The sequence below is a fragment of the Pseudorca crassidens genome, chromosome 4 (genome assembly GCF_039906515.1).
Source record: "Pseudorca crassidens isolate mPseCra1 chromosome 4, mPseCra1.hap1, whole genome shotgun sequence".
NCBI lineage: Eukaryota > Metazoa > Chordata > Mammalia > Artiodactyla > Delphinidae > Pseudorca > Pseudorca crassidens.
The window spans coordinates 2,310,948-2,334,978 of record NC_090299.1 but is presented as its reverse complement, the minus strand read 5'-3'; the positions used below and the strand labels follow the sequence as shown (position 1 = coordinate 2,334,978).

The window sequence follows — 24,031 nt, the reverse complement described above, 5'->3', positions numbered from 1 at the left end:
GAGGAAATCATTAGTAATATAAAGGCTGGTTTTCAGCAAGCTCGTGCTTTCACATAATTTTAGAAGCATTTTAGGAAATTAAAGAATCTCTAGACATTCAGCTGGTGTCTGAAGACCAAACCAACCCAAATGCATGAAATAACCAGCCATTAAAACATCTTATTCTTTCTCTGGGAAACGACCAGAATTAATTCGCTGTCATCATGCCAGACATCTCCCCAAATGTGGTTCCAGCAAATGTCATCACATTTTAAAAATAAAAAGCATCACAGCTGAAAATCTTTGACTTCCTGGGTACTCAAAATCCTAAATGACCGGCTTCAGGCATCAAGGAAGCTACAGGTTTCTAAGGACTGCGAGGCCTCAGGCACTCTCTGCTCCCCACCTGCGTAGGGACCCGGGCATCTTGCAGAAAGACAAAACCTTGCAGCACTCCCTTATAAAGCTCTCGGGGCTAAGTTTCTGCACAGCCAACCTCGCAGACACCACCCCCCGCAGAGCAAGCGGAGGGAGAGAAAGATCCAGAAGAACTAACAGGGAAAGAGAGGGAGGGAGGGAGACACAGAGACACAGAGAGCGGTAGACACAGGGAGAAAGGAGCTGACTCAGGGAGAGGAGACGCAGAGACAAGCCAAGGCTCCGTCTCAGATGCGTCGTCACCACCAGCAAAGGGCTCCCCGGGCGTAGTATCGCGTCACCACATGCGTTCAGCAAACCCTAGCATTCCAGCAAGAGCCCAAGAGAGAAGCCGTGTGCACACTGTCCCAGCTAACGCATCCTCCGTCTCTGTGTGTCCACACCAGGCGGTGATGTGTCGCCAGCCTGCCCACCCGCAGTCCCCAGGCCGGTGGCGGAAAACAAGGGTGACACAGAGGGTGCTGGGAGCACAGAGGGCAACACAGACGCCCCACGGGGCTGCCGTGGAGCTGGGGCTAAGGGCAGGCGGGGGCCACTGGAGGGAAGAAGGCAGTGAGGGTGCCCGGCCACAGCCAGACCCCCACGGGCTCGAGAGCGTCACTCTGAAAGGGACAATGGGCACGGAGCCGTGCAGAGGTGAAGCTGCACCTGGGCTAGGGCTCGGCCGGGATGCCTCTAAGAAATCAAGTTGCACAGACGACCTGCCTGTCCCCAAATGGGCCCGGGGGACCGGGCACACTGCCGCTCGAAAGCTGAGGAAAAGCTGGCCTCCGAGAACCCCACCCCTGCCCCGAGCTGGGTGAGCCCGTGGTTCCAGTTGTGCCTCCGTTCCCGGGGACAGGCGCCCAGGCCCCGCCCCACAGGGCTGCTCTGTGACCACTGGCAAGCCCACTCAGGCCTTGTCAAGGCCCACACCCTTTCCCGCATCTGTGTCCAAGTCCCCCTTCTCCGCCCCCACCCCACCCCCGCGAGCAGCACCCTCTGCTCACTGCGGGGCCTTGTTAGCAAGTTACTAAATTTGACATATTCTCGAGAAAGATTTGTCTAAGAAATATCTTTTTCAAAAAATATGCCCAAAGCTGAGTCTATGTGTAAAATGTACCTGGAGCCCAGCGATCTCTCTAGAGACCCTCACCCCTGCCCCAGGGCCCCTCCTCGCCGCAAGGTGCGCCCCTTCAAGAGCCCCCTTCAGCCCCTTGCTGGGGGGGGGGTCTCCTCTCAGAGGAGAGGGGGTCCTCTCCTGCTGAGAGGCTTCCACTCTCAGCAGGAACTGGAACCACAGACCCCCAGCACCACCCCCCTGCACCATCTCCCCAGCTGCCTGGAAGCCCTGGGAGCAGCAGGGGCCTTTGCTCTGTGTGTGCTCCCTTCTGGGACCACCTGCCTGGCCGGGTGGCATCTGCTCAGAGAACACACAAGAGCAAAACTGCGTGGGGGCCTGGGTGCCCAGTAACAGGGAGCCCATCACTGGGGACAGGGGGTCCACGCGGCCGGAAGGAAAGCAGCCGCCTACACGTGGCCGTGCACGGGCGCGTTGCGGGACTGGGGCCTCAGAGGAGGAATAACGCCTACAGAGGTGTGAATCGACCCCGTGGTGACATTTCACCAACAGGGAGAAGCTTCAGCTCTTCTCCGGCTGCTCCTCAGCGAGAGTCCCTGCCCCCCACCCCGGTGTATGAAGACGGCTGTGCATCAATAAACTGCTGGAAAATCCCCGCTGATCTGGCGCCCCCTGCTGGCACTACATCACTCACGCTCCCCAGACAGAACTAAACAGTAGCGATTAGGCAAAAATGGCTACAAATCCGCTTTCTTCAAAGTCAACTCCACTTCTTACATCGCAAACAACTCATCTTAACTGCCTGGGAAGGCGAGGGGCTGAGGGCTGCCCCAGCTCCGCCTCTCTGCCCGCAAGCGCCCCGTACGAGGGCCAGCCGCCGGCATGGACCTCAGCGTGAGCCCTTTGCGCTCCGGTACCCTGCTCTGGATGGTCAACTCAGAACAGGAGGGCAGAGGGCCCCTGAGGGAAGCCTTCGAGATGAGAAACAGCCAGCAGATGGAGTGAGGGCAGAACTGGGCCGCTGACGCCTGCCCGCCTGCCCGCCACCCAGGGAGAGGTCTCATTTTAGCACAAGCAGTGACCTGGACCAGCCAGTCCAGCCTCCTCAACCTACAGATGAGAGCCCAGCAGCCAGTGAAGGGCCTGCTCGGGCCCACACGGCCAGCAGGGCCCAGACCCAGATCTCGTTGCACCACAGTCAGAACCAGAAACTCCTAACTTAAGGGTATAAACACTAGACCAGAAGCCCCAGTGGGGCAAGGGCTGTGTCCCCCCTCAACAGTGCCTGGCACACAGCAGGTGCTCAGTAAACACTTACTGAACAAATTAACCAAGGATGCCATTTAGCTTAAAACAGAGACCAGACCATCTGAAGACCTGCCCAAGAGAAGCCGAGGCGTAGGATTTCCAGCTGACATACTTACTTCTCCCGTTATATCAGTCAGAAAGCAAAACCACAGCAACTGGTCAACAGAGAATTTCCCACAAAGAACTGCTAACCAGGAATCAGAGAACTGAAAGGGCAGAAAGAGACTCCAAGATGCCAGGACGGGAAGCGGCTGCACCCCCGGGGCTGGGACAGTATGGGAAGAGGAGGACTTATTTAAACTCTGCAGCCAGATGAGGGGAAGGTGGGACCCGGACCTCGGACCTCAGAGGGGGCACAGGCAACGGCTGGTGCCTGGGGGGTGACAAGGCACCGGACAAGGCGGGGAAACCACAAACTGGACTCAGTGGCAGCGGCAGGAGGACCCTCCTCCTCTCGCCTGGCCGCTGGGAGCAAAGCCAGGTGGGGACCCAGCTGGCAAGGGGAAGAGGCCACAGACCCCCTTCCCAGAGCCCATCACAGAAGGCGGGCTTGGGGCTGAGGGACAACAGCTGAGTAACAAGCACAACTTGTGAGATCTGGTTGCTACAAAACTCTCCATATCAGGAAGAATTCTAAGCCCCAAATCAAATCAATTTTAAAATCAACAAAATTCCATTTCCAACACAACACTGGACAAACACAGAGCGGTGACTCTGGAATAACGTGTGGGGGCTGAGGAAGGGCTCCTGGTCACAGTGAATCACCTTCTCGAGAAAGAAGCCAAGACTGGGTGTCCTGCTCAAGGAAGAAAAGGGTGAATATGTAGGAAAGGACATCCAACTCGAGACAGAAAATTAAGGAATATGTTTGTTTATTCAATAAATATCTAAGAGCCAGGCAGTCATCAAGAGTGAAAACCTTAAAAAGACAGAAACAAGGTGTGTGGCAAAACGTCCAAGCCAATAAAGGAGGTGATGAAGAAAGCAGGAAAATCAACAACAGCCTTGAAAACAAAACACAAACAAAGGCAGGAAAGGAGGAGAGAGCCTAGGAAAAAACAGACTTACAGAAAGTGCACAGTAACATCATGGAACCAAAACTACACATGCCAGTAATCCCAATAAATATAAATGGACTAAATTTGCCAATTTATTACAGTCTTACTCTTGAATCTCAGAATGTCAAATTGGATCAGGAAAAACATGCAACTACCTGCCACTCATAGTAACAATCCTAGAACATGGAGAAATGGAAAAGTTTAAAGAAAAGGACAGAAAATGCTGACTCAGAGAAAGCTTGTGTAGCTATGTTAATAACAGACAAAATAGATCTCATCTCTAATAGGGTTTTTAAATAAGAGATTCAATACACCAAAAAGGAAGAAAGTGAGGAAGAAGAGGAGGAAAAGGGGGAGAAAAATGCCACCATTGATTTTATAACTTTATGAGGTTAGAATAAACTTGATATCAAAACCAGACAAAAACAATGAGAGAAGGGAACACTATAAGACAGTTTTACTCATAAACACAGATTCAAAAATTTTACAAAAATACTAGCAAACCAAACCCATTAGTGTATAAAAAGATAAGCACAAGTTAGGTTTATCTCAGGAATGCAAGCATGGTTCAATATTCAAAACTCTATCAGTGTAATATACCACGTTAGCATTTTAAAGGAGGAAGCCCATTTGATTGTCTCAATGAACACAAAAAGAACCAAAAAAGAAAGGCCAAAATTCAACACCCATTCATGATGACAAGTATTAACAAATACGAACAGAAGTAATCCTGGCAAGGCAGCTGCACAAAGAAAGCAGTGAATCAATTGTACTTTTATATATCACAAAAGTTAACATTTACAATTTTTAAGTAGGCACCCATTTACAATAGTAATAAAATGTATAAGGTACCTAGGAATAAATCTGGCCAAATAATCTAAGAAAAAAATCTAATTAACAACATTAATGAAGGTAGCTATAAAACTTTACTGAAAGAAAATAAAGAAAACCTAAATAAATGAAGAGAGGTACCATTTTCATGGATAGGAAGACTCAATATCCTACATACGTCAGTTCTCCCAATAAAAAAGTCAATAGCATTTTATTTTTTGGAGAATTTATTAGCTGATTGTAAAATCTATATGAAAGAGCAAGGCTCAAGCAAAGCCAAGATCAGATAAGGTGATTTGGCCTATCAGATACAAAGACTTACTACAAAGGTACAATTTTGAAGGTAAAGTGCAGTTGGGGTATTGACAGTGGAGGACAGAGAACTGAGACCCGCGTATGTGAACACACGGCACACGGCAGAGGGCACCACTGGGCCTCGTGAGAGCCTGAATTTAGTGCTCCAACAACTGGTCGTCCACATAGAGGAAAAAATGGACTTGCCACCCACCTTATTCCATTCACAAAAATCAACTCCAAAAGATTTTAGGGGAAAAAAAAGGAGAAAATCTTTCTGTCCTCAGGGTAGTAGTGAATGTGTTATGTCAAAAGTGCAAGATAAAGGCTGACAAGCTGGATGACATTAAAGTGAATAACTTCTGTTCATCAAAATGCCACAGCAGGGCTTCCCTGGTGGCGCAGTGGTTGAGAGTCCGCCTGCCGATGCAGGGGACACGGGTTCGTGCCCTGGTCCAGGAGGATCCCACATGCTGCAGAGCGGCTGGGCCCGTGAGCCGTGGCCGCTGAGCCTGTGCGTCCGGAGCCTGTGCTCCCCAACGGGAGAGGCCACAACAGTGAGAGGCCCGCGTACCGCAAAAGAAAAAAAAAAAAAAAAATGCCACAGCACATGGAACATGGAGAGGGCATTCACGGAACGCTTGTAATCTAATCGGCAAAGGTTAATAGCCAAAATCTGTAACTCCTACCAATTAGAGAGAAAGAAAACCCAACAGAAAAATGGGCAAAGTTTTCAGTAGGTCCCTCACAAAGAGGAAATCAAATCTTTGTGCTCAAGGGAATGCAAACTAAAGCCGCAACAAGACACCATTTTACAACTAATAGATTGGCAAAAATTGGAGGAGTCTGGCGAAGGCAAGCTTCGGCAAGGATGTGGAGCGATCTGAGTTCTTACAGTAGCTGGTACGGGACTGCCAGGAAAACAGCATGTTTCTGCACGGTTACAGCATTCTGAGCAAATTTTACTGAGACTTGGGACCTGTACTAAAAGTTTCCACGTCCTGGGACTCAGCAGTTAAATTATGACCAAAGAGATGGTGAGAACTCCAGGTGAGACTGACATTTCAAAGGAATGAGGCCTGGAACACCTCCCAAAGAGGCTGATCTTATGTCCCTCCTGAAGACACCCACCTGCACTGCAAAGGGTGAGAGGAGAGACCCAGGATTTTTCCCCTGTCTAGAAAGAGGATTTGCTTAGAGTAACGGTTTCTCTCCCCTTAAGGAGGGGAAGGGGGCAGCACGTGTATAATCTCCTGGATCCCTGTTTAGGGAGTCGAGGGGTGATACCCGCTGTGGTTCTCATTGCTCCAGTCCAGGGCAAGGACTGGGCACGGGGGAACCACTGTCGTATTGTACATCAGTAATTAAAGCTGTGTCTCTCCAGAGACCCGTCTACTGTCAATATGAACGGATACAGAGACCAAAAGCTTAACACCCGGCCCTGAGACAAACCAGCCATTCCGTTCTTTGGATAGACCCTGAGAAATGCCTTCATATACATGCCTGGAGACGTGTGCGAGAATGTTCACCAACGCATCATCAGTCATTTTGTTAATGGCCCTGTGTGTGTGTGTGGGTATGTGATGGTGGTATACTCACACAATGGAATGTTACATAGTTAGAATGATGAACTGCAGCTGCAGATGGTATCATGGATAAATCTTTGAAATGATATTCAGTGATTTCAAAACAGGTTGCATGAGACTGTGTTACAAAGCCATTTTTACAAAGCTGAAGAAACAGCAAAACTAATCAATAAGGGATTCAAGCACTTCAAACACTTCTGATTCTGGCAGTGGCCACTTAGCTCTGAATAGTCTCCCTTTTCCTGGAAACTATACAAAACCAAAGAACAGCAAGGGGTGGCATTGCTTTGTGTCTCTGCTCCTTTGCTCCCATTTCCTTCACCTCAGTGTCCCCCACTCTCGTCCTACAGACTGCGTCCAGCTCTGGGAAGCCCTGCCCTGCCTATTCCAGGAGGGCCCAAGCGCTTCTCCCCTGCTCCCCCTAGCGCCTCCACCGGCCTGGGTCTCAAGGTCCACACGCAGCACCGAGCCCCCCAGAGAGCGCTCAGTGCACGTGGTCAGAAGGAAGGCCTTGCGCAGAGCGAGCCCATAGGGAGCTAAGGAGCCCAGAGTGCCCTTCCCAGCCCGGCCCCCGCCCCCGGCCCGGGCCCCTCTGCGCGGTGGTGTTATCTCCCCAGACCGGCTGACTCTCTCTCCGTTGTTCGCTTCCTTTCCTCTTGCTTGGGCAGAGAGTGATGCAATGTTGCCCAAGGGCATGGTTTACAAGGAGTGAAGATCAAAGCTGCTGTTTTTAGAGGGAATTATATCATGGGGCCCTAACCTGGCCTTTTTAGTATTCTCCAGAATTTTCTTAGAATCTATTTTAAAACTTCCTCTCATTGTACTAGAAAAACTGCACAAGACCTGTCTGTTGAATCCAATACTCTCCTGGCTGGATAGCTGATGATGTCATTAGCAATGCCATAGAAATACCACTACAGCTTCCAGTACCAATCCTCACTTTGCTCTCATTAAAAGAATTAAGAAAGTAATTTTCATTTGTTTCTCCGAAGGCATTATTTTTAGTAAGTAAAATATGTTCAGATTCCCATAATAAAAAAATCAAAACAACACAAAATAAAATTATAGTGTCCTGGACGCTTCCCAGTTTTCACTTACTAACCTGAGGTAACTACTACTATCTGTTTGGAGTGTTTCCTTTTAATTTTTTCTATATACTTACATATAAATATATGCATGCTTTAAAATGTCATAGGTTTATTTGGAGGGTATTGAAATATGTTACACAAAAGCGGGATCATATTAAATACGTACATGTGACCTGCTTTTTCGCTTCGGGCGTCTTGGGGGGCTTTCCACGTGGGTAATACCCCGCGCCACCCCCCATGGCAGAGCCCAGAGCCACAGTCCCCTCTCAGTGATGGACATCTGGGCTGCACACCTGTCTGTGCAGCCACACTTCCCAGCCCCCCCTGCAGCAGGGTGCAGTCACGTGACGAGGCCTGGACAATGAGAAGCAGCAAGAGCTTGTGCAGCTTCTGCTGGGGCTCCACTGCTCCCTCCCCCCTCCTCCTGCAGGCTCCCCCTCCTCCTGCAGGCTCCCCCCTCCTGCAGGTTGGAATGTAGCGGAAGCTGTGTCTCCGTCTGACCTTCAAGTGGAGGCACAGCCGGGGAACCTGGCCCCTGATGAACGGGGAGCCCCCACACCAGCCCTGGGCAGCCCCACCCAAACTCTTAACAAACTTAATAAAATGGAAAAGCATCCATTTATAAACATTATTTAACTCTCGTCAACAATGTCATACACTCAGCTAAGTCTCCGGGTGATGCCCTCCCAGCCCCCAGCCCAATATCTCAGGGCTCCCCAAGGAGGAAACAGTTCAGGAGCATTGCCCGGGTCAGCGCACTAGGAGTCAGAGCATTGGATGTGACTGGGAGGAGGTCAAAATGCCGAGCATTCCCTCTGTAAACCTCCCACTTGACCAGTGTAATAAAAGAGCCTGAGAGGCGGAGACGTGTCCACCTGAACGAGCAAGTGTGGGAGAAGTGGGCCTTCTCCTTGGCCGGTTTCCCTCCAGGCTTCCACAGGAGTGAGGGGTCCCAGAAAGCCGGGATCTGGACTGCGCTAGGGTATAAAGGACCAAGAAGACAGTGACAAAGCCCTGGTAAGGGAGCATCCTGCAAAGATGGCTGACTGGACAGAGAACTGGTAGGACTCAGAGACCAGCTGGTGACTGAACGCAGTGGTGTAGCCCCTCTAAGAGCTGGCTTGCTTTGTGCAGCACAACAGAAAGGCTGCGTGCCAGACTTTCAAAGGGAACATTTAATACAAAGGGCTGTCAAGTATAACGTGGAAGCAATCATAAACACAGAGACCACTAAAGACCATCCTAGCTGCGAGAGAGACAGAGACAGACAGAAACAGAGAGAGAGAGAGGGCGCTATGGGGAGGGCGTCCTGGCAGTGGCCGCTCCCCAGGCCTGGGATCAGCTGTGCTTGCCCCTCACTGGTCACAAGCAACACGCCTCAGCGGCACAGGCGGCCAAGGCTGGCTTAAAAGGAGAAGCTGGGGGGGGGGGGGGGCGGCGGTGAGAAGTCCCCTAGGGGTGTGAAAAGCTCCAAGGTTTCCCCAGAACCCCCAAGGCCATGGAGGGCTGTGCCCATGCGCAGCGCTGCGGCTGCACCGGCAGGAGTGGAGGCCCAAGCGGGGCCATCAGCTGCCTGGCTGAGCACTGAAGGCTCCACACACACAGGCCCCTGGGCAAAGACCGAGACTGACTGGCTCCAGGCATCGAAGGAGATCTCTGCCCCGTCACTAGCTGACCTCTAAGCGAACCAAGCCGAGACCTCGCGGCCACACACAACAGAGAATGCACCGGACAGAATTTGCTCAGAAAAGCCCCTAAACAAACAGCAACAAACAGCAAGGTGGGGAGAGCGCATCTCCGCTCCCAGGACAGCTGGGAGCCGCGTGGGGCGCCCTGCTGAGTTTCTGGGTTGCGCGAAGATCAGATGTTGTGTGCAGAGGGCGCCAGATGCTGGGCTGAGCCAGGCGGTCGAGTCTCGCCTCTTAGCGCCCAGCGCACACCTCTTTGCCAGCGCCGGACCCTGGAGCTGGGCCTTGCAGACGATGCTTTGCTCTGCCGGCGCGGGCTCGACAGCCGGCTCTGCCAGCGGGGCTGCGCTGGTTCCCGTCGGGCTGTTTTCCAGGCGGCGGGAGCAGGCTGTGCCCACATCCTGCTCAGGACCATCGTTCTCCGGCAGCCTGTTCCCCGGACAGCCCTGGCTGCAGCCCCTCGGCCTCCTCCCCTTGGTGTTAAGGCTCCGCCTGGTTGCCGCCCTCGCCCCTCTGCCGCTTCCTCCCTGGGGTTCCGTTAGCGCTCGCTTGGCAGTGGGCCACCTCTGGTCTGGCTACCGCTTCTTCAGGCTAACGTCTCCCTGTCCAAATCGCTGGTGTGTTTTCTGTCTCCTGGCCAGATCCTGGCGGACACAGCCTGATTTTGCACAGAGTAAGACACTGAAGCCACTGTCACCACGGAGAGGAACTGACAGTAACTCCGGACACCTACTGCTCGACCTTCCACGGCCTCTGGCCCCTCCCCCTCCTGCTCCTAACGCCTCTTCCTCTTCGCATTTCCAGCACTTCCTTCCTCCATCCCTTCCTGGCCTGTCCTCCGCTCATCCTGACAAGCCGCCAGCCAGCTCGAGCCAGGCCAGGAGGGACACCAGGAGGCCCACCTTAGAACCCTGGAAGCTTCTGCCGCTCCAGCAGGGGCTGTGGGATTAGACTGCACTAATAATGCAGGGGAACCCAGTTAGCAAAGACCTATGGATACACTTGCAGAGATTAGAGCTGGAACGCAATACAATATAATTTATTACTACTTATTTTTAGATAAATCATGTGTCCCATCACGTCACGAAAGGAACGCCACCTGACTGTGGGCAAGTCGCTCGATGTGTATAAACCCTACTCTCCTTGTCAGTAAGATAATGAGCTCATAGGGCAAATAAGGAGATAAAGCGCACTGCAAACACTGAACGCTACACTGCTACTTTCCAGCGCTGGAAGCATCAGTCCCATGTCAAGCACTTCATTCTTTTGTTACAGTATAAGCAATAACAGCCAATACCTTCGTTTTCACTACATTTTTGTTGAAGGTTAAAGAACATTAAAAAGAAGCCCAAGGCCCTCCTAAGTACAGTCCACTGCTCTCTGACAAAGGGGCAAAGACAATACAAGGGAGCAATGATTGTCTTTTCTACAAACGGTGCTGGAACAAGAGATATCCGCATGCAAAAAAAAAAAGTGAATCTAGATACAGACCTTACACCCTTCAGAAATTAACTCAAAACGGATCACAGACCTGGATGTAAAATAAAAAACCATAAAACTCCTAGAAGATAGCACAGGAGGAAACCCAGACGACCGTGGGTTTAGTGATGCCTTTTTGGTACAACACCAAAGGCACGAACCACCAAAGAAAGAACTGACAAGCTGGACTTCATTAAAATTTAAAACTTTTACTCTGTGAAAAACAGTATCAAGAGAATGAAAAGGCAAGCCACAGAATGGGAGAAAATATTTGCAAAAGACACATCTGATGAAGGACTGCTACTCAAAATAAACAAAGAACTTAGGTGGCGCAGTGGTTAAGAATCCGCCTGCCAATGCAGGGGACACGGGTTCAATCCCTGGCCCAGGAAGATCCCACATGCCCTGGAGCAGCTAAGCCCGTGCGCCACAACTGCTGAGCCTGCGCTCTAGAACCCACGAGCCACAACTACTGAGCCCGTGTGCCACAACTACTGAAGCCCGCGTGCCACAACTACTGAAGCCCACACACCTAGAGCCCATGCTCCGCAATAAGAGAAGCCACCACAATAAGAAGCCCACGCACCACAACGAAGAGTAGCCCCCGCTCGCCGCAACTAGAGAAAGCCCACACACCGCAACGAAGACCCAACGCAGCCAAAAATAAAAACAAATAAATAAATAAATTTATATTTAAAAAAAGGAACTAAAGACCTGTTTCTTAAAAAAAAAAAACTCAACAGTAAGAAAACAAACAATCTGTTAAAAATAGGTCAAAGATCTCAACAGACACCTCACCAAAGAAAATATACAGATGACAAGTAAGCATATGAAAAGATGCTCAACCTCACATGCCATCAGGGGAGATGCAGAGTAAAACAACAGTGAGATGCCACTACCTACGCGTCAGGACGGCAAAAACGCTGAACACTGACACCACCAAACTGGGGCCCAAATGTGAAGCAACAGAAACTTTCCTCACTGCTGGTGGGAATGCAAAGCGGCGCAGCCACTTTGGAAGACAGTTTCTTACAAAGCTAAACATTCTCTCACCACACGAGCCAGCAATCCCACTCCTTGGTACTTACCCAGAGGAGTTGAAAACTTATGTCCACACCAAAACCTGCAGGCACACAGATGTTTATAACAGTTTTACTCATAGCTGCCGGAACTTGGAAGCCACCCAGGTGTCCTTCAGAAGGTGAATGGATACATCAACTGTGGTACCTCCAGATAACGGAATAGTACTCAGTGCTAAAGAGAAATGAGCTATCAAGCCATGAAAAGACATAGAGGAACCTTCAATGCATAGCACTAAGTGAAAGAAGCCAATCTGAAAAGGCTACAGACTGTATGATTCCAACTATACGACAGCTGGAAAAGGCAAAACTACAGAGACAGGGAAAAAAATCAGTGGTTGCTGGGGGAGAGCAGGGGAGGGCTGAACAGGCAGGGCACGGAGGACTTTTAGGGCAGTGAAACCACCCTGTCTGATTCTACAATGGTGAGTACACGTCACTATAATCTGTTCAAGCCCACAGAATGCACACCACCGACAGTGACCCTAATATAAACTATGGACTCCGGGGTTACTGACTGTGACAAAGGTACCCTCTGGTGAGGGGCTGATGGTGGCGAGGCTGCACGCCTTTGAGGGTAGAGAGAACTCTCTGTGCCTCCCTCTCAATTTCATTATAAACCTAAAACTGCTCTCAAAAATAAAGTCTTCAAAACAAGAGAGACGACGAAGCCCAAGGTTTGACTCATGAATCTGCTTCCTCCTGACTGCTGAGCCTTAGACAAGTCACTTAGCCCTCAAGGACCGGTCACCTCGCCTGGAGAGCGGGGAGCACGGCACCCTGTCTCTGGGTGTCCTGAGGTCAGAGGCCCTGTGGGGATTGCCACCAAGTGAACGGGCACGAGGGTGCACCGCAGTCTGCCAGATAAACACCACTTATTCCTGCCAGTGTAACAGTTCACATGCACAGCGGCAATGGAGAAAACCCATTTGTGGGTTATGTTAAAAGAGGTGGTGAATTCCCCAATTTCTGATAACATTTTAGCCACCTTCCAGGGCCTTCCCTCCCTAAGCCCACACCCAACCAGGGAAGCCCAGGCCGAAGCTGCCGCCCACGCCGCCCACACTGCCCACACCGCAGGTGAAAGGAGAGCCCAGCCCATGCAGTCCCACGGAGGGAACGGCAGGGAAGGTGCGCACAAGGGCAGAAGTCCCGCTAGCCCGGCCACTGTAGGAATTCAGTCAAAACCTGCGTGACTACAACTGTGTTTTATACAAAAGCACAAATCTATGCTTAGATACATCACAGTGTTACATGGTCATTTAGGGGAGCTAAAACTACGGGAGGCCTGTCCTTTCCTTCGTCTTTAAGTTTTCTCTGATGTGTTCCACGATGAAAAATAGTAAGACTTGGGAAGGGGACGGATCCTGAACAGAACGTTCAACAAACTCCACGGCCCAGGCCACAGCACTCCTCCAGTCTTTGGAGGGTCTTCCTGTGGGATTTTCAGCTGCTGGGAACAAAAATGTGAACAAACGCAGAAAAGGTGTTTTAAATCACAAAGGTCCTCTGAGAAAGGTTCCTTCCAAGCCAGCCGAGCTGAGGGCCAGCCCTCCTCTCACCCGCGGCTGCGTCTCAGCCTGCCCCGCCAGCACCGCCCCAGCCTGCCAGGGCCAGCCCTCCTGCCGTGCTGAGTCCCTCCCCCAACTCGGAACCAAGCTCCCGGCCCCGCCCCCAGCTGTTTGATGCTCAAGCCGAGCCACTGCCAACTTCAGCTGGCGTTTTTTTCGTAGCAGGACTTTCTCAATGAAGGACTTTCTCAATGAAGGAAACACCAAGGTGAAGCTCCCCGTCCTGAAGCGACCAGTCTCTGTGCTTCCAGAATTTTCTCGCTTCAAAAGGGCGTGAGGCCTCAGCCACTGGGGCCAGAGACGAAGTGGGCTTCAAAGGGGCTGCCAGAACAGGCCCCTCCAGCACCCACGGCAGCAGGAAAGGGTGGGCAGCGGGGAGGAGGGCCTCACCCTGGCCAGGAGGTCACCATCTCTTCCACCACCACCTGTCCCACCTGACGTCCTGCCCCGCCCCGCCCAGAGCCAGGGCAAATCCAGGTGGATGTGCCCTGAAGCCGACATAGGCCGCCAGGGCAGCCAGAGGAAGGCAGGACTGGGAACTGGGCAATGAAGGTGCCGTCGCACATCAGTAACTGACCGAGTTATGAGAGCACGCTCACCTTTCCTGACCCTCCCCTACAGGCTTACCTTTTTGTCTTCCTTAGTCTTTCTAACATTTCGATGGGGGCCGAAAATGTTCTGCATCCCGAGAGCCTTCCTGGCCCAGTCCCTTTTCTGGGTGCTGGGCGCGGGCTGCGCGGGGCTGCCCTCCAGCCGGTAGCGGTCAGCGGGAATCTTGCTCATGGGAGGGGGCAGCGTGCCACAGTTGATGCTGGACCAGCCGTCGGTGGAGTCCGTGTAAGACTCCTGGTCGCTGGTGTGCCCGCACTGCCACTCCTGCAGGACGTGGACCGGGAGCCATCGCTGGCCAAAGCCACCACCGGGGCCCGCAGCGCCCCTCTTGGAAGGAGGAACCGAGCAACGCAAGGATGCCGGGGGGGCTTCCACGTGAGGAGTGGGCCCCAGGTGCTTACCGAGGTCCCGGCACCTGTCGGCCTGCAGAGCGGCCTCAAACGGGGCCCCCTCGGGGTCGTGGCCGAAGGCCCCATTCCAGGGGCCGCCCCAGGGCTGGGAGCCCCGCCCGACCACACCCTCCCAGGCGCTGCCGCTGGGGCCGTGCCTGCTCGAGCTGGCGCCCAGGTCCAGCACAAGCACCCGGCTGCTTCTGTCCTCGTGGGTGAAGTTCCCGATGCCGCTGTCGCTGTTGCTGCTGGTGCTGGTGTTCTGGTGAGCGTCTGCGTCCCCGTCCGCAAAGGCCCGGGCCCGCACGCCCTCAATCAGTTCGCCCATGTCCCGGTACAGCACGGAGATGAACTGCAGGACTGGAAGCGAGGACGCAGGGAACTCCAGGCAGCCGTTGGTGTCAGGGTCGGCCGTGCACTCAAACCCGAAGCGCCGGGCGATGCCCTGGTGGATCTTGTGACTGAACAGGTCCGGGTCCACCATGAACACGTGGCAGGACGTCCGCAAAGCGCCCTCCTCCTCCTGCGCCAGGCTCCCGTCGTCGGCCGCCTGCATGGTCACCAACCCGAAAAACCTCCTGTCGTCTGGGCACACGGCGCTGAACGCCAGCCTCTCGGCCGGGTATCGGGCCAGGACAGCGGCCTTGTCCGTGCACAGCTGCACGCAGTCATGCATGATCTGCATGGTCACCAGCGAGTGGATCTTCTGCTCGGCCCGCAGGCGCCGCAGGCAGCCCCGGATGGCCTGCACGCTGTCCGACTCCAGGCTGCAGCTGGTGGACGGCAGCTCGATGGAGCCCAAGTAGCCCACGACCATGGCCACGTTCAAAATGCTCGCGTCCACCCCAAAGTCTTCGTGGGTCTCCAGCCCAACGCTGAAAACAGAATCATCGTTCACCACTCTCGGTATCTCCTCCTTAGCTAGCAGGCTGGTGTTTGGATTATTTACACCTTCATGGCCAAGGTCAAATCGCCCAGTGGCTGATTCTGAAAGGGATCTTTGTTTCAACTTCAAGGGCTCTGAACTGCTTGCTCGAAGACCAGGGTTTTCAAAGATCATGTTGAGAATCCCTCCGGACTGCATTTCCTCAACGACTCTCTCTGCTCTGTTTATACCTAATGCCTTAGAGTCGAGCTTGGGCTTCAGCCAGCCTTTTCCTTCATAAAATCCAACCTCTTCATCACTGGAGCAGGACTCCAGGTGGCCGATGCCCTCACCAATCACCATGTGCAGGACACCAGAACATTTCCCAATTAACTTCACCACGTCCTCATGGGATGCTGTCTTCACGTTGATCTCGTTGACAGCAAGTATCTGGTCGCCAGCACGGAGGCCCACAAAATCCGCAGGGCTGCCTCTCATGACACAGCTGAGCACACAGGGCGCCTGCCCGGAAAGCGCAAACCCGTACCCCGCCCTTCCTCTGGCCACCTCCACGCTCCGCATCCGGGGGGGCGCCGTCCCGAGCAGCGGCCGCTCCCCCAGGTCCCCCGCTCTGTACATCTCAAAGTGCTTCCGAGACCAGGAGCATAGCTCACTAGGCCGGCGGATCCGTGGTTCAGGGAATGCTGGAAGCTACCATGGTTCTCCTTGAAATAATGCCCTAAGGAAGAAGAATGAAGAGCTCGTTGTTAAAGATCTCATATTTATACTGCTTACTGCTACTACCCAAACATAAAAAGATACCTCACAACAAAACCGTCACAGGAAGAGTCTCTCGTTGCCACACAAATGTCAACGTGAAGGAGACACACTACCTCTGTGCAGCAAATCTTAAAGTCAGCCTAAGAAATCTTCCAAAGCAGAAGGCCTTTCCCAGGGCTGGTATCCTGCCCAACTCGGATCTCGCCAAGGCTCATCCCACCCCGGGTCTGAGGAACACAGGACTCCCGCAGAATCTGCTTCCTCCCTGTCTGGATGGAAAGAGGAGAGCCCTTGGACCCTAATCACTCAAGGGTGTGGTCCAAGGACCAGTGCCCAGCTCCCCGGAGCTCCCTGCCATGCACTGAGCCAGGGGCAGAGCCGAGGGTGGAAAGGCAGCTGCGTGGCCCCTAGTCCAGCCCCGTCTTTGATCACAAGCTCCCTCCACGCAAAGTTCTCCCCCAGGAAGTGTTGTCAGCTTGTTTTCCCTCATATCCACCACCCTCGCTCAAGTAATTTATTTTGAACAAAGCACCATGTGGAGAAAACGCATTAGTCTGAAATATTGGGTTGGCCAAAAAAGTTCGTTTGGGTTTTCCCATGTTACAGAAAAACACAAAGGAACTTTTTGGCCAACCTGATACTATAGAGGCTGCCTGACAGCACAGAGGAAACAACCAAAAAGAGCAAAGGAATTTAAACTTAACTGTTCCAGGGGGATGACTTCACAATAGAAAGTACTGGTTGTCACTGAAAAAAGACCCATGTCGGGATCCCCAAGACCACCGCTCGGCTTCCAGCAGGAGGACACGCAGGGCTCACGTATACTCAAGGCTCTGATCCATCACAGCGAAGGGCTGTGAAGCAGAACCACCGAAGGGAGAGGGCCTGGGGGCGAGCTTCCAGAACCCCGTCCCGTGGAGTCACGCGGGCCGCGTTCCACCCCCAGCGACACGCTGTCCCCAGGGAAGCTCGTCAGAGACTCAGAACCGGGGCTCTCATTGGGGGCCCGCAGGCTCCGCAGGCCCCTCTGCCGGGCACATACCGAACTCCAGCCCCGGGGAGGGGGGAAGGGTGTCAGCACAGACACAGCAGGGGAGGCCCAGGGAGCCCCCCATCCTGACACCCCAGCTCCCGGACGCCAGCCCAGGGCCAGCCCCGCACGCGGGCCTCGCAGAGGGCGGCAGCCAGGCCCGCTGGGAGGACTCCTCTCCCCACAAATCCCTTCAGAGATCACTTTGAAAAGCAATACAGTGAGTGATTGTATTGTGAAGATCCAAAACATAAGAGAACATGTTTTTTAAAGAGTATATGTTTTTTAAATAATTGTTTTAAAGTTGTCAGGAGAAATTCTCACGTCTTGGGATAAAGTTTCCAGTAACAGAAGCGTAACTCAGAGTAACTGATGTATACACACCAAAAAGTGAAAGAACTGGACAAAATGGAAAGTATACTATTCAATGACTCAGGAGCAGCTGCAAGTGACAAAACACTGACATGCAGGACGCAAGCTTGAGTAGAATTATTTCATGACAATAAGAGTGAAAAGACAATTTATTTATAAACTACCATGTTATTCAATACCTAAGTGATGCTAAATTAATCATTTAAATATTAGGACTGGAATTTAACTATTTAATATTCATCATTAAAAATGTGTATATTAAAGTCTGCCATGAACTATGCTTTAGGGTCTTCTCATTGGATCTTCTAAAGGGGTGTGGGCTACACAACACCCCAGAGACGCCACGTCCAGATCCCTGGAACCTGTCACCTCACGTGGCCGAGGGGACCTTGCAGATGTGATGGAGTGAAGGGTCCCGAGATGGGAGGTCACCCTGGATTCGCCGGGGGCGGGGAGGTGGGGGCCATGATCACAGGGTCCTGGCAGAGGGAGATGGGAGGGCGGTGGGAGGGGGGAGTCAGAGAGCAGAGCAACGGGCCTGGAAGGGGGGGAAGGGGCCTCGCCGGGGGCCTCCAGGAGGAACCAGCCCTGCCCGCACCCGGCCTCCGCCCGCGACACTGATTCTGGACTCCTGGTCCCAGACTGTAAGGGCGTAAATCTGAGTTGTTTCAAGCCACTGAGTTTGTGGTCACTTGTTTCAGCAACCACTGGAGAACTCGCAAAAGGGGAATCGCCCTATTGGTGGGGGGAGAGGATGCAGTGCACGCATGACACATCCCACCTGAAAAATGCTCACAACAGCGTCTGGCTCCCAGCAGTGTAGGCTGTCACCGTGAACTCACTGGGACAGGGTTAGCGAGGCCCTCCTGGTTCTTCCAGGAACAGAAAACCCCTGGCTTTCTCTTCCAAACAGTAACAGATGTTGCCTGTATGAAAAAAATAATTTCCCAGTTTTATATGCAGAATTACTCCATGATTCATCCAACCACCATGGAGTCACAACACTGTGTGACACAATATTCAATGACAGTCTTGTAGGTGGTTTACCCAAACATTTCTATTAGACTCTTACTGTCATGCTCTTCTATCGATTAAAAATAGTTTCTAATTCATACTAGTAATATCTTGATACCGAATAATCACATTTTGTAATCCAACCTACAGGTTAATTTTTCCTTAAACTGTACCAGTTAATAGTAAAACTGGTGGAACAGACAGTGAAATTCAGAAGAAACCCCTGGGCGCTAGTTTCCAACCTCACCCGGCACGTCTGCCACCCGGGCTCCCGCTCTCGCTCCTGCGCTCAGAGGCCCCGGCTTCCGAGCTCTGAGCAGAGGCCAGCCCCGACCCACTGCGCACGGCCCAGGTGATCCACACGTGGGTGACAGCACTTGCAACACCCCGACTTGAGACCGTCTGCTACGGGCTGAGTGTTTGTGTCCCCAAGTTCACACGTGGAGATGCTAACCCAGTGGGAAGATCTGGAGGCGGGGCCTTGGCAGCGATCAGGTTGGATGAGGTCATGAGGGTGGAGCCCCCACGATGGGACTAGTGTCCCTGTGGCTCCAGAGGAGACCCGGGAGCCCCTGCGCTCTGCTCTCCACCATGTGAGGAACCAGGAAGTGGGCCTCACCAGACTCCGGATCTGCCAGCGCCTTGATTTCGGACTTCCAGCCCCAGAACTAGGAGAAATCAACGCCTGTGGTTTAAGCCCCTCGGTGTAGGGAATTCTGTTACAGCAGCGGAGCGGACGAAGACATCAGCTAATTAGCCAGCCTCCTTGTTTCGCAGAAAAGGTAACCAGGTCGGAAAGGAGTGCTTCTTCCAAGGGCCACCTCCCGATGGCTCAGTCAGCTAGGACACCAGGGCCTCCCCTCTCTGCACACCCCGCTACCACCGTCAGCCACTCATCCTTCAAACCAACGAGATCTAGAAATAAACACCAGGTGCCTACCCCTTTCCACGGTTTAGATCTGGCAAAAATGAGTCCTGTCCTGATGAATTTCTCCACTCACAGGCACCGAGTGAATGCCTACCTGGGCCAGGCAGCGCCCCAGACCAAGAAGCTACAGAGAGGGTCCCAGCCCTGCCCAGCAGCCCGCCGTCCCCAGAGAGGGAGGGGCAAGAGGAGGCGAACAGCCATCACTCCGGAGCAGGGCGAGTGCCAGCCCCGGCCCTATGCTCGGGTGCCCAGGAGTCTGCGGCAGATGCGCCGGGAAAGCCATCCCAGGAGGGGGCGACTGGCACAGCCGCAGTTCGGCCTCCACCTCTGCCCGTGAGATGGGCGATCTGTGGGGACGGCGCTGCGGGTCTCATGGCTGTGCCGCAAAGGCGACAGATGTTCACGGGGCAACAGGCCGAGCTGAGCACGGGGTCAAAAGACCAAAGCAACAAAGAACAACCACAACAGGGCGCGGAAACGAGCGGGAGGGAGAGAAGCTGAGGACCAGGAGGCAGAAAGCACCCAGCGCACGGAGGAGACGCGGGAAGTCCAGGAATAAGGGCAAGACAGCCCCGGAACGGCGGCCGTGGGGAAGCCGCACAGCCCACGGCGTGCGCCGCGCCGCTCTGGGGGCTTTACACTTACTAACTCGTGTGGGTGAAACGTCGCTATGATGTAGGTACGATTATTATTCTCATTTTGCAGAGGAGGAAACGGAGGCACAGAGAAGTGAAGTAACTTGTCTTCAGCTGCACAGCTAATCAGTGTCAGAGGTGGACTTGAACCCGGCTGTTCTGGGCTTCCTCTCTCCCCACGCAGAGGGGCTCAGAGAGGAAGCGGAGCGGTGGTGGGACGCGCCCAGCAGCAGACCCCTGCTCCTCAAACCCATCCCCAAAGCCACTGTGTCCCAGCAGCTACCTACAACCACCACCCCAGCAGTGCCCACAGCGCCAGCACCCGCCACACACCACCTCCCCCGACACCCCTCAGGGACACACACGCGCACGGAGGACCCAGCACACCCCCAGCAGACACACGCCAGGATGCACGCTGGTGGTCCCTGTGTTCCGGCCGCCTCATCCCCCCAGTCCATTCCAGCCCCCGTTCCCGACCCCTGCGAAGCCCTCCCGAGCCCACGGCCACTCCGCCTGCAGCAGTGCCCAAACCACCCGGGAGGACGCGCGGGTGGACTCCGTTCATCAGGGCCACTTCCGGGCCCCTTACTGCCACCAACAACCAACGCCCTCGCCAAGCTTTCATCCTGAAAGGGCCCCTTTTCCACTGCCTGCCACCTGACGCCCCCCACCGGCGTCGGGGAGACCCTTCACCTGTTCATCGGTGTCACCGGGCGCCCACTGTGTGTGAGACTGGGCCAGACACGGGGCTGCCTCAGGAGGGAACGGTCTCTTCCTGTGAAGACCTCTCCGCAGGGGACCAGGACCCGGAGGCTCCGACGGCAGCAGCTTCCCGAGGGCATCTGCACAGCTGCTGCTCGGGCCACGCGGCCTGGTGAGCGGTTCCCAAGGGACCCTCCAGGGAGGCAGCCCAGCTGCTGCGCTCCGCGCATGGGGCAGCACTGTCAGCTCCGTTGTCCCTGTCCCCTCTCCCTGAGGACCCACTTCCTCTCTGAACTCAAAGCCCCCATGTGGGTGACCCCAAGGCCTGACCCCGGAACTCTCTCCTGAGCGCCAAACCCATTTCCTGAGCTCTCAGCCGCCCATCACCTCTCTCTGCGTGTCGACACCCAAACACACCTTTGTTGGAAGCACGCTTCTCCTCTTCCTCGGCCCCAACATCCGCCTAAGCCCACCCACCCTTCTAGGCACCAGGCAGTGCCTCGGTCATCCCCACTTCCCCCTCCAGGCCGTCCCTCCCACCCCGCCGCACCATCCCCCTGTCCCCAACACCTTCCACCCACCTGGACGGCCCACCCCCAGCCTTCTCCGTCCCCCCTCCTCCTCACTTCAGCAGCTGCTCTCGCGGTCACCCCTGTCCAGCCTGCTCCTCTCCAGCCACACGCTGCCCCCGTGCCCCGGAGCCCCCCGTCGCGCCAGCCCCCTCAGCCGTCCTGCTTCTCCCGCCCACCTCCGCTCCCTCCACCCCGCCCGCCAGGCATCAGCCCAGGGACTCTCCTGTCCCCCGACTCATGTCCTCTGCCCCCATCCGGGGACCCCCTCCCCCGCAGGAATGGCCTGGGCTTTCTTCACAGCACGTGCTGCGGGGCCGCCACGACATAGGGCGCCCGGGCCCCTGTCCAAAGCCACGTTCCCAGCCCCGGGGCTCTCAGCACTCCCGTCAACCCCGCAACTCTCCTCTGGTCACTCACGACCACCCAAACCCACCCGGCCTTCGCCTCCCTGCCCTTGGCTCGTGGTCTGTCCCCTCCTTTCCAGAGAAGACACCCCGCAGGCCCTCCTTCTGCAGTGCACACCCTCCCCCTACGTCAGGCCAGCTCCTCCCCCAGGCCCTCGACACCATCCCCACCACCTCGGGGGGCTGACACCGCCCGCCTGGGTCTGAAAACACCCAAGCCTCTCTAGCCCTAAAAGGAGTAAAACCCCTCAGTTGACTCCTGAAAGCACTGAAAGCATTTCCTCTAAGATCAGGAACAAGACAAGGATGTCCACTCTCGCCACTTTTATTCAACATAGTTTTAGAAGTCCCAGACACAGCAGTCAGAGAAAAAAAAAGGAAATAAAAGGAATCCAAATCGGAAAGGAAGAAGTAAAACTGTCACTGTTTGCAGGTGATATGATACTATACACAGAAAATCCTAAAGACACCACCAGAAAACTACAAGAGCTCATCAATGAATTCAGTACAGTTGCAGGATACAAAATTAATATATAGAAGCCTGTTGCATTTCTATACACAAACAATGAACTATCAGAAAGAGAAACTAAGGAAACATACTCCCATTTACCACTGCATCAAAAGGAATAAAAAACCTAGGAATAAACCTACCTAAGGAGGTAAAAGACCTGTACTCAGAAAACTATAAAACACCAATGAAAGAAACTGAAGACAATACAAACAGATAGAAAGATATACCATATTCATAGATTGGAAGAATTAATATTGTTAAAATGTCCATAATACACAAAGCAATATACAGATTCAAAGCAATCCTTAATAAAATGCCAAAGGTATTTTTCACAGAAATAAAACAATTTTAAATTTTGTATTGAAACACAAAGACCCGAAATAGACAAAATAATCTTGAGAAAGAAGAATAGAGCTGGAGGAATCCCACTCCCTGACTTCAGACTACACTACAAAACTACATTAATCAAAACAGTATGGTACTGTCACAAAAATAGACACATAGATCAATGGAACAGAATAGAAAGCCCAGAAATAAACCTACACACTTATGGTCAATTAATCTATGACAAAGGAGGCAAGAATATATTGGGTTGGCCAAAAAGTTCATTTGAATTTTTCCGTAAGATGTTATGGAAAAATCCAAACTAACTTTTTGGCCAACCCAATATGATGGAGAAAACACAATCTCTTCAATAAGTGGTGTTGGGAAAACTGGACAGCTACATGTAAAAGAATGAAATTAGAACATTCTCTAACACCACATAAAAAAATAAACTCAAAAAGGATTAAAGACCTAAATGTAAGACCAGAAACCATAAAACTCCTATATGAAAACACAGCAGAACACTCTTTGACATAAATCATAGCAATATTTTTTGGATCTGTCTCCTAAAGCAAAGGAAATAAAAGCAAAAATAAACAAATGGGACCTAATTAAACTTAAAGGCTTCTGCACAGCAAAGCAAACCATCAATAAAATGAAAAGATAACCTACTGAATGGGAGAAAATATCTGCAAATGATATGACCAATCAGGGGTTACAGCTCACACAACTCAACATAAAAAAATCTGATTAAAAAAATAAGCAGAAGACCTGAATAGACATTTTTCCAAAGAAGATGTGCAGGTGGCCAACAGGCACATGAAAAGATGTTCAATATTGCTAATCATCAGGGAAATGCAAATCAAAATCACAATGAGATATCACCTCACACCTGTCAGAACGGCTATTATAAAAGCAACTATACTCCAATAAAAAAAAATTTAATTCTAGAAAAAGAATGTCTTTCATAAAAAAGAACACAAATAACAAATGTTGGGGGCTTCCCTGGTGGCACAGTGGTTAAGAATCCGCCTGCCAATGCAGGGGACGTGGGTTCGATCCCTGGCTCAGGAAGATCCCACATGCCATGGAGCAACTAAGCACGTGCAGCACAACTACTGAGTCTGTGCTCTAGAGCCTGCAAGCCACAACTACTGAGCCTGCATGCCACAACTGCTGAAGCCCGCGTGCCTAGAGCCCGTGCTCTGCAACAAGAGAAGCCACGACAATGAGAAGCCCGCCACTGCAACGAAGAGTAGCCCCCGCTCACCGCAACTAGAAAAGCCCATGCACAGCAATGAAGACCCAACACACCAAAAATTTAAAAATTAAAAAAAAAACAAATGTTGGTGAAGATGTGGAGAAAAGGGAACCCTTGTACACTGTTGATGGGAATGTAAATTCGTGCAGTCACCATGGAAAACAGTATGGAGG

The 24,031-nt window shown here is 52.7% G+C and overlaps 1 protein-coding gene across 3 annotated transcripts in view; it reads right to left on the bottom strand.

The window, feature by feature from the left end:
• Positions 1 to 24,031, bottom strand: part of RGS12 (regulator of G protein signaling 12) — a 117,491-nt gene that overhangs the window by 73,730 nt on the left and 19,730 nt on the right. For all 3 annotated transcript variants that reach the window (XM_067734955.1, XM_067734954.1, XM_067734956.1), the window contains exons 2-3: positions 18,289 to 18,433; positions 14,087 to 16,064 (exon numbers count right to left, since the gene is read on the bottom strand). In XM_067734955.1, coding sequence (XP_067591056.1) covers positions 14,087 to 15,964 — 1,878 coding nt within the window. In that variant the 5' untranslated portion in view covers positions 15,965 to 16,064; positions 18,289 to 18,433. The remainder of the gene's footprint in view (positions 1 to 14,086; positions 16,065 to 18,288; positions 18,434 to 24,031) is intronic.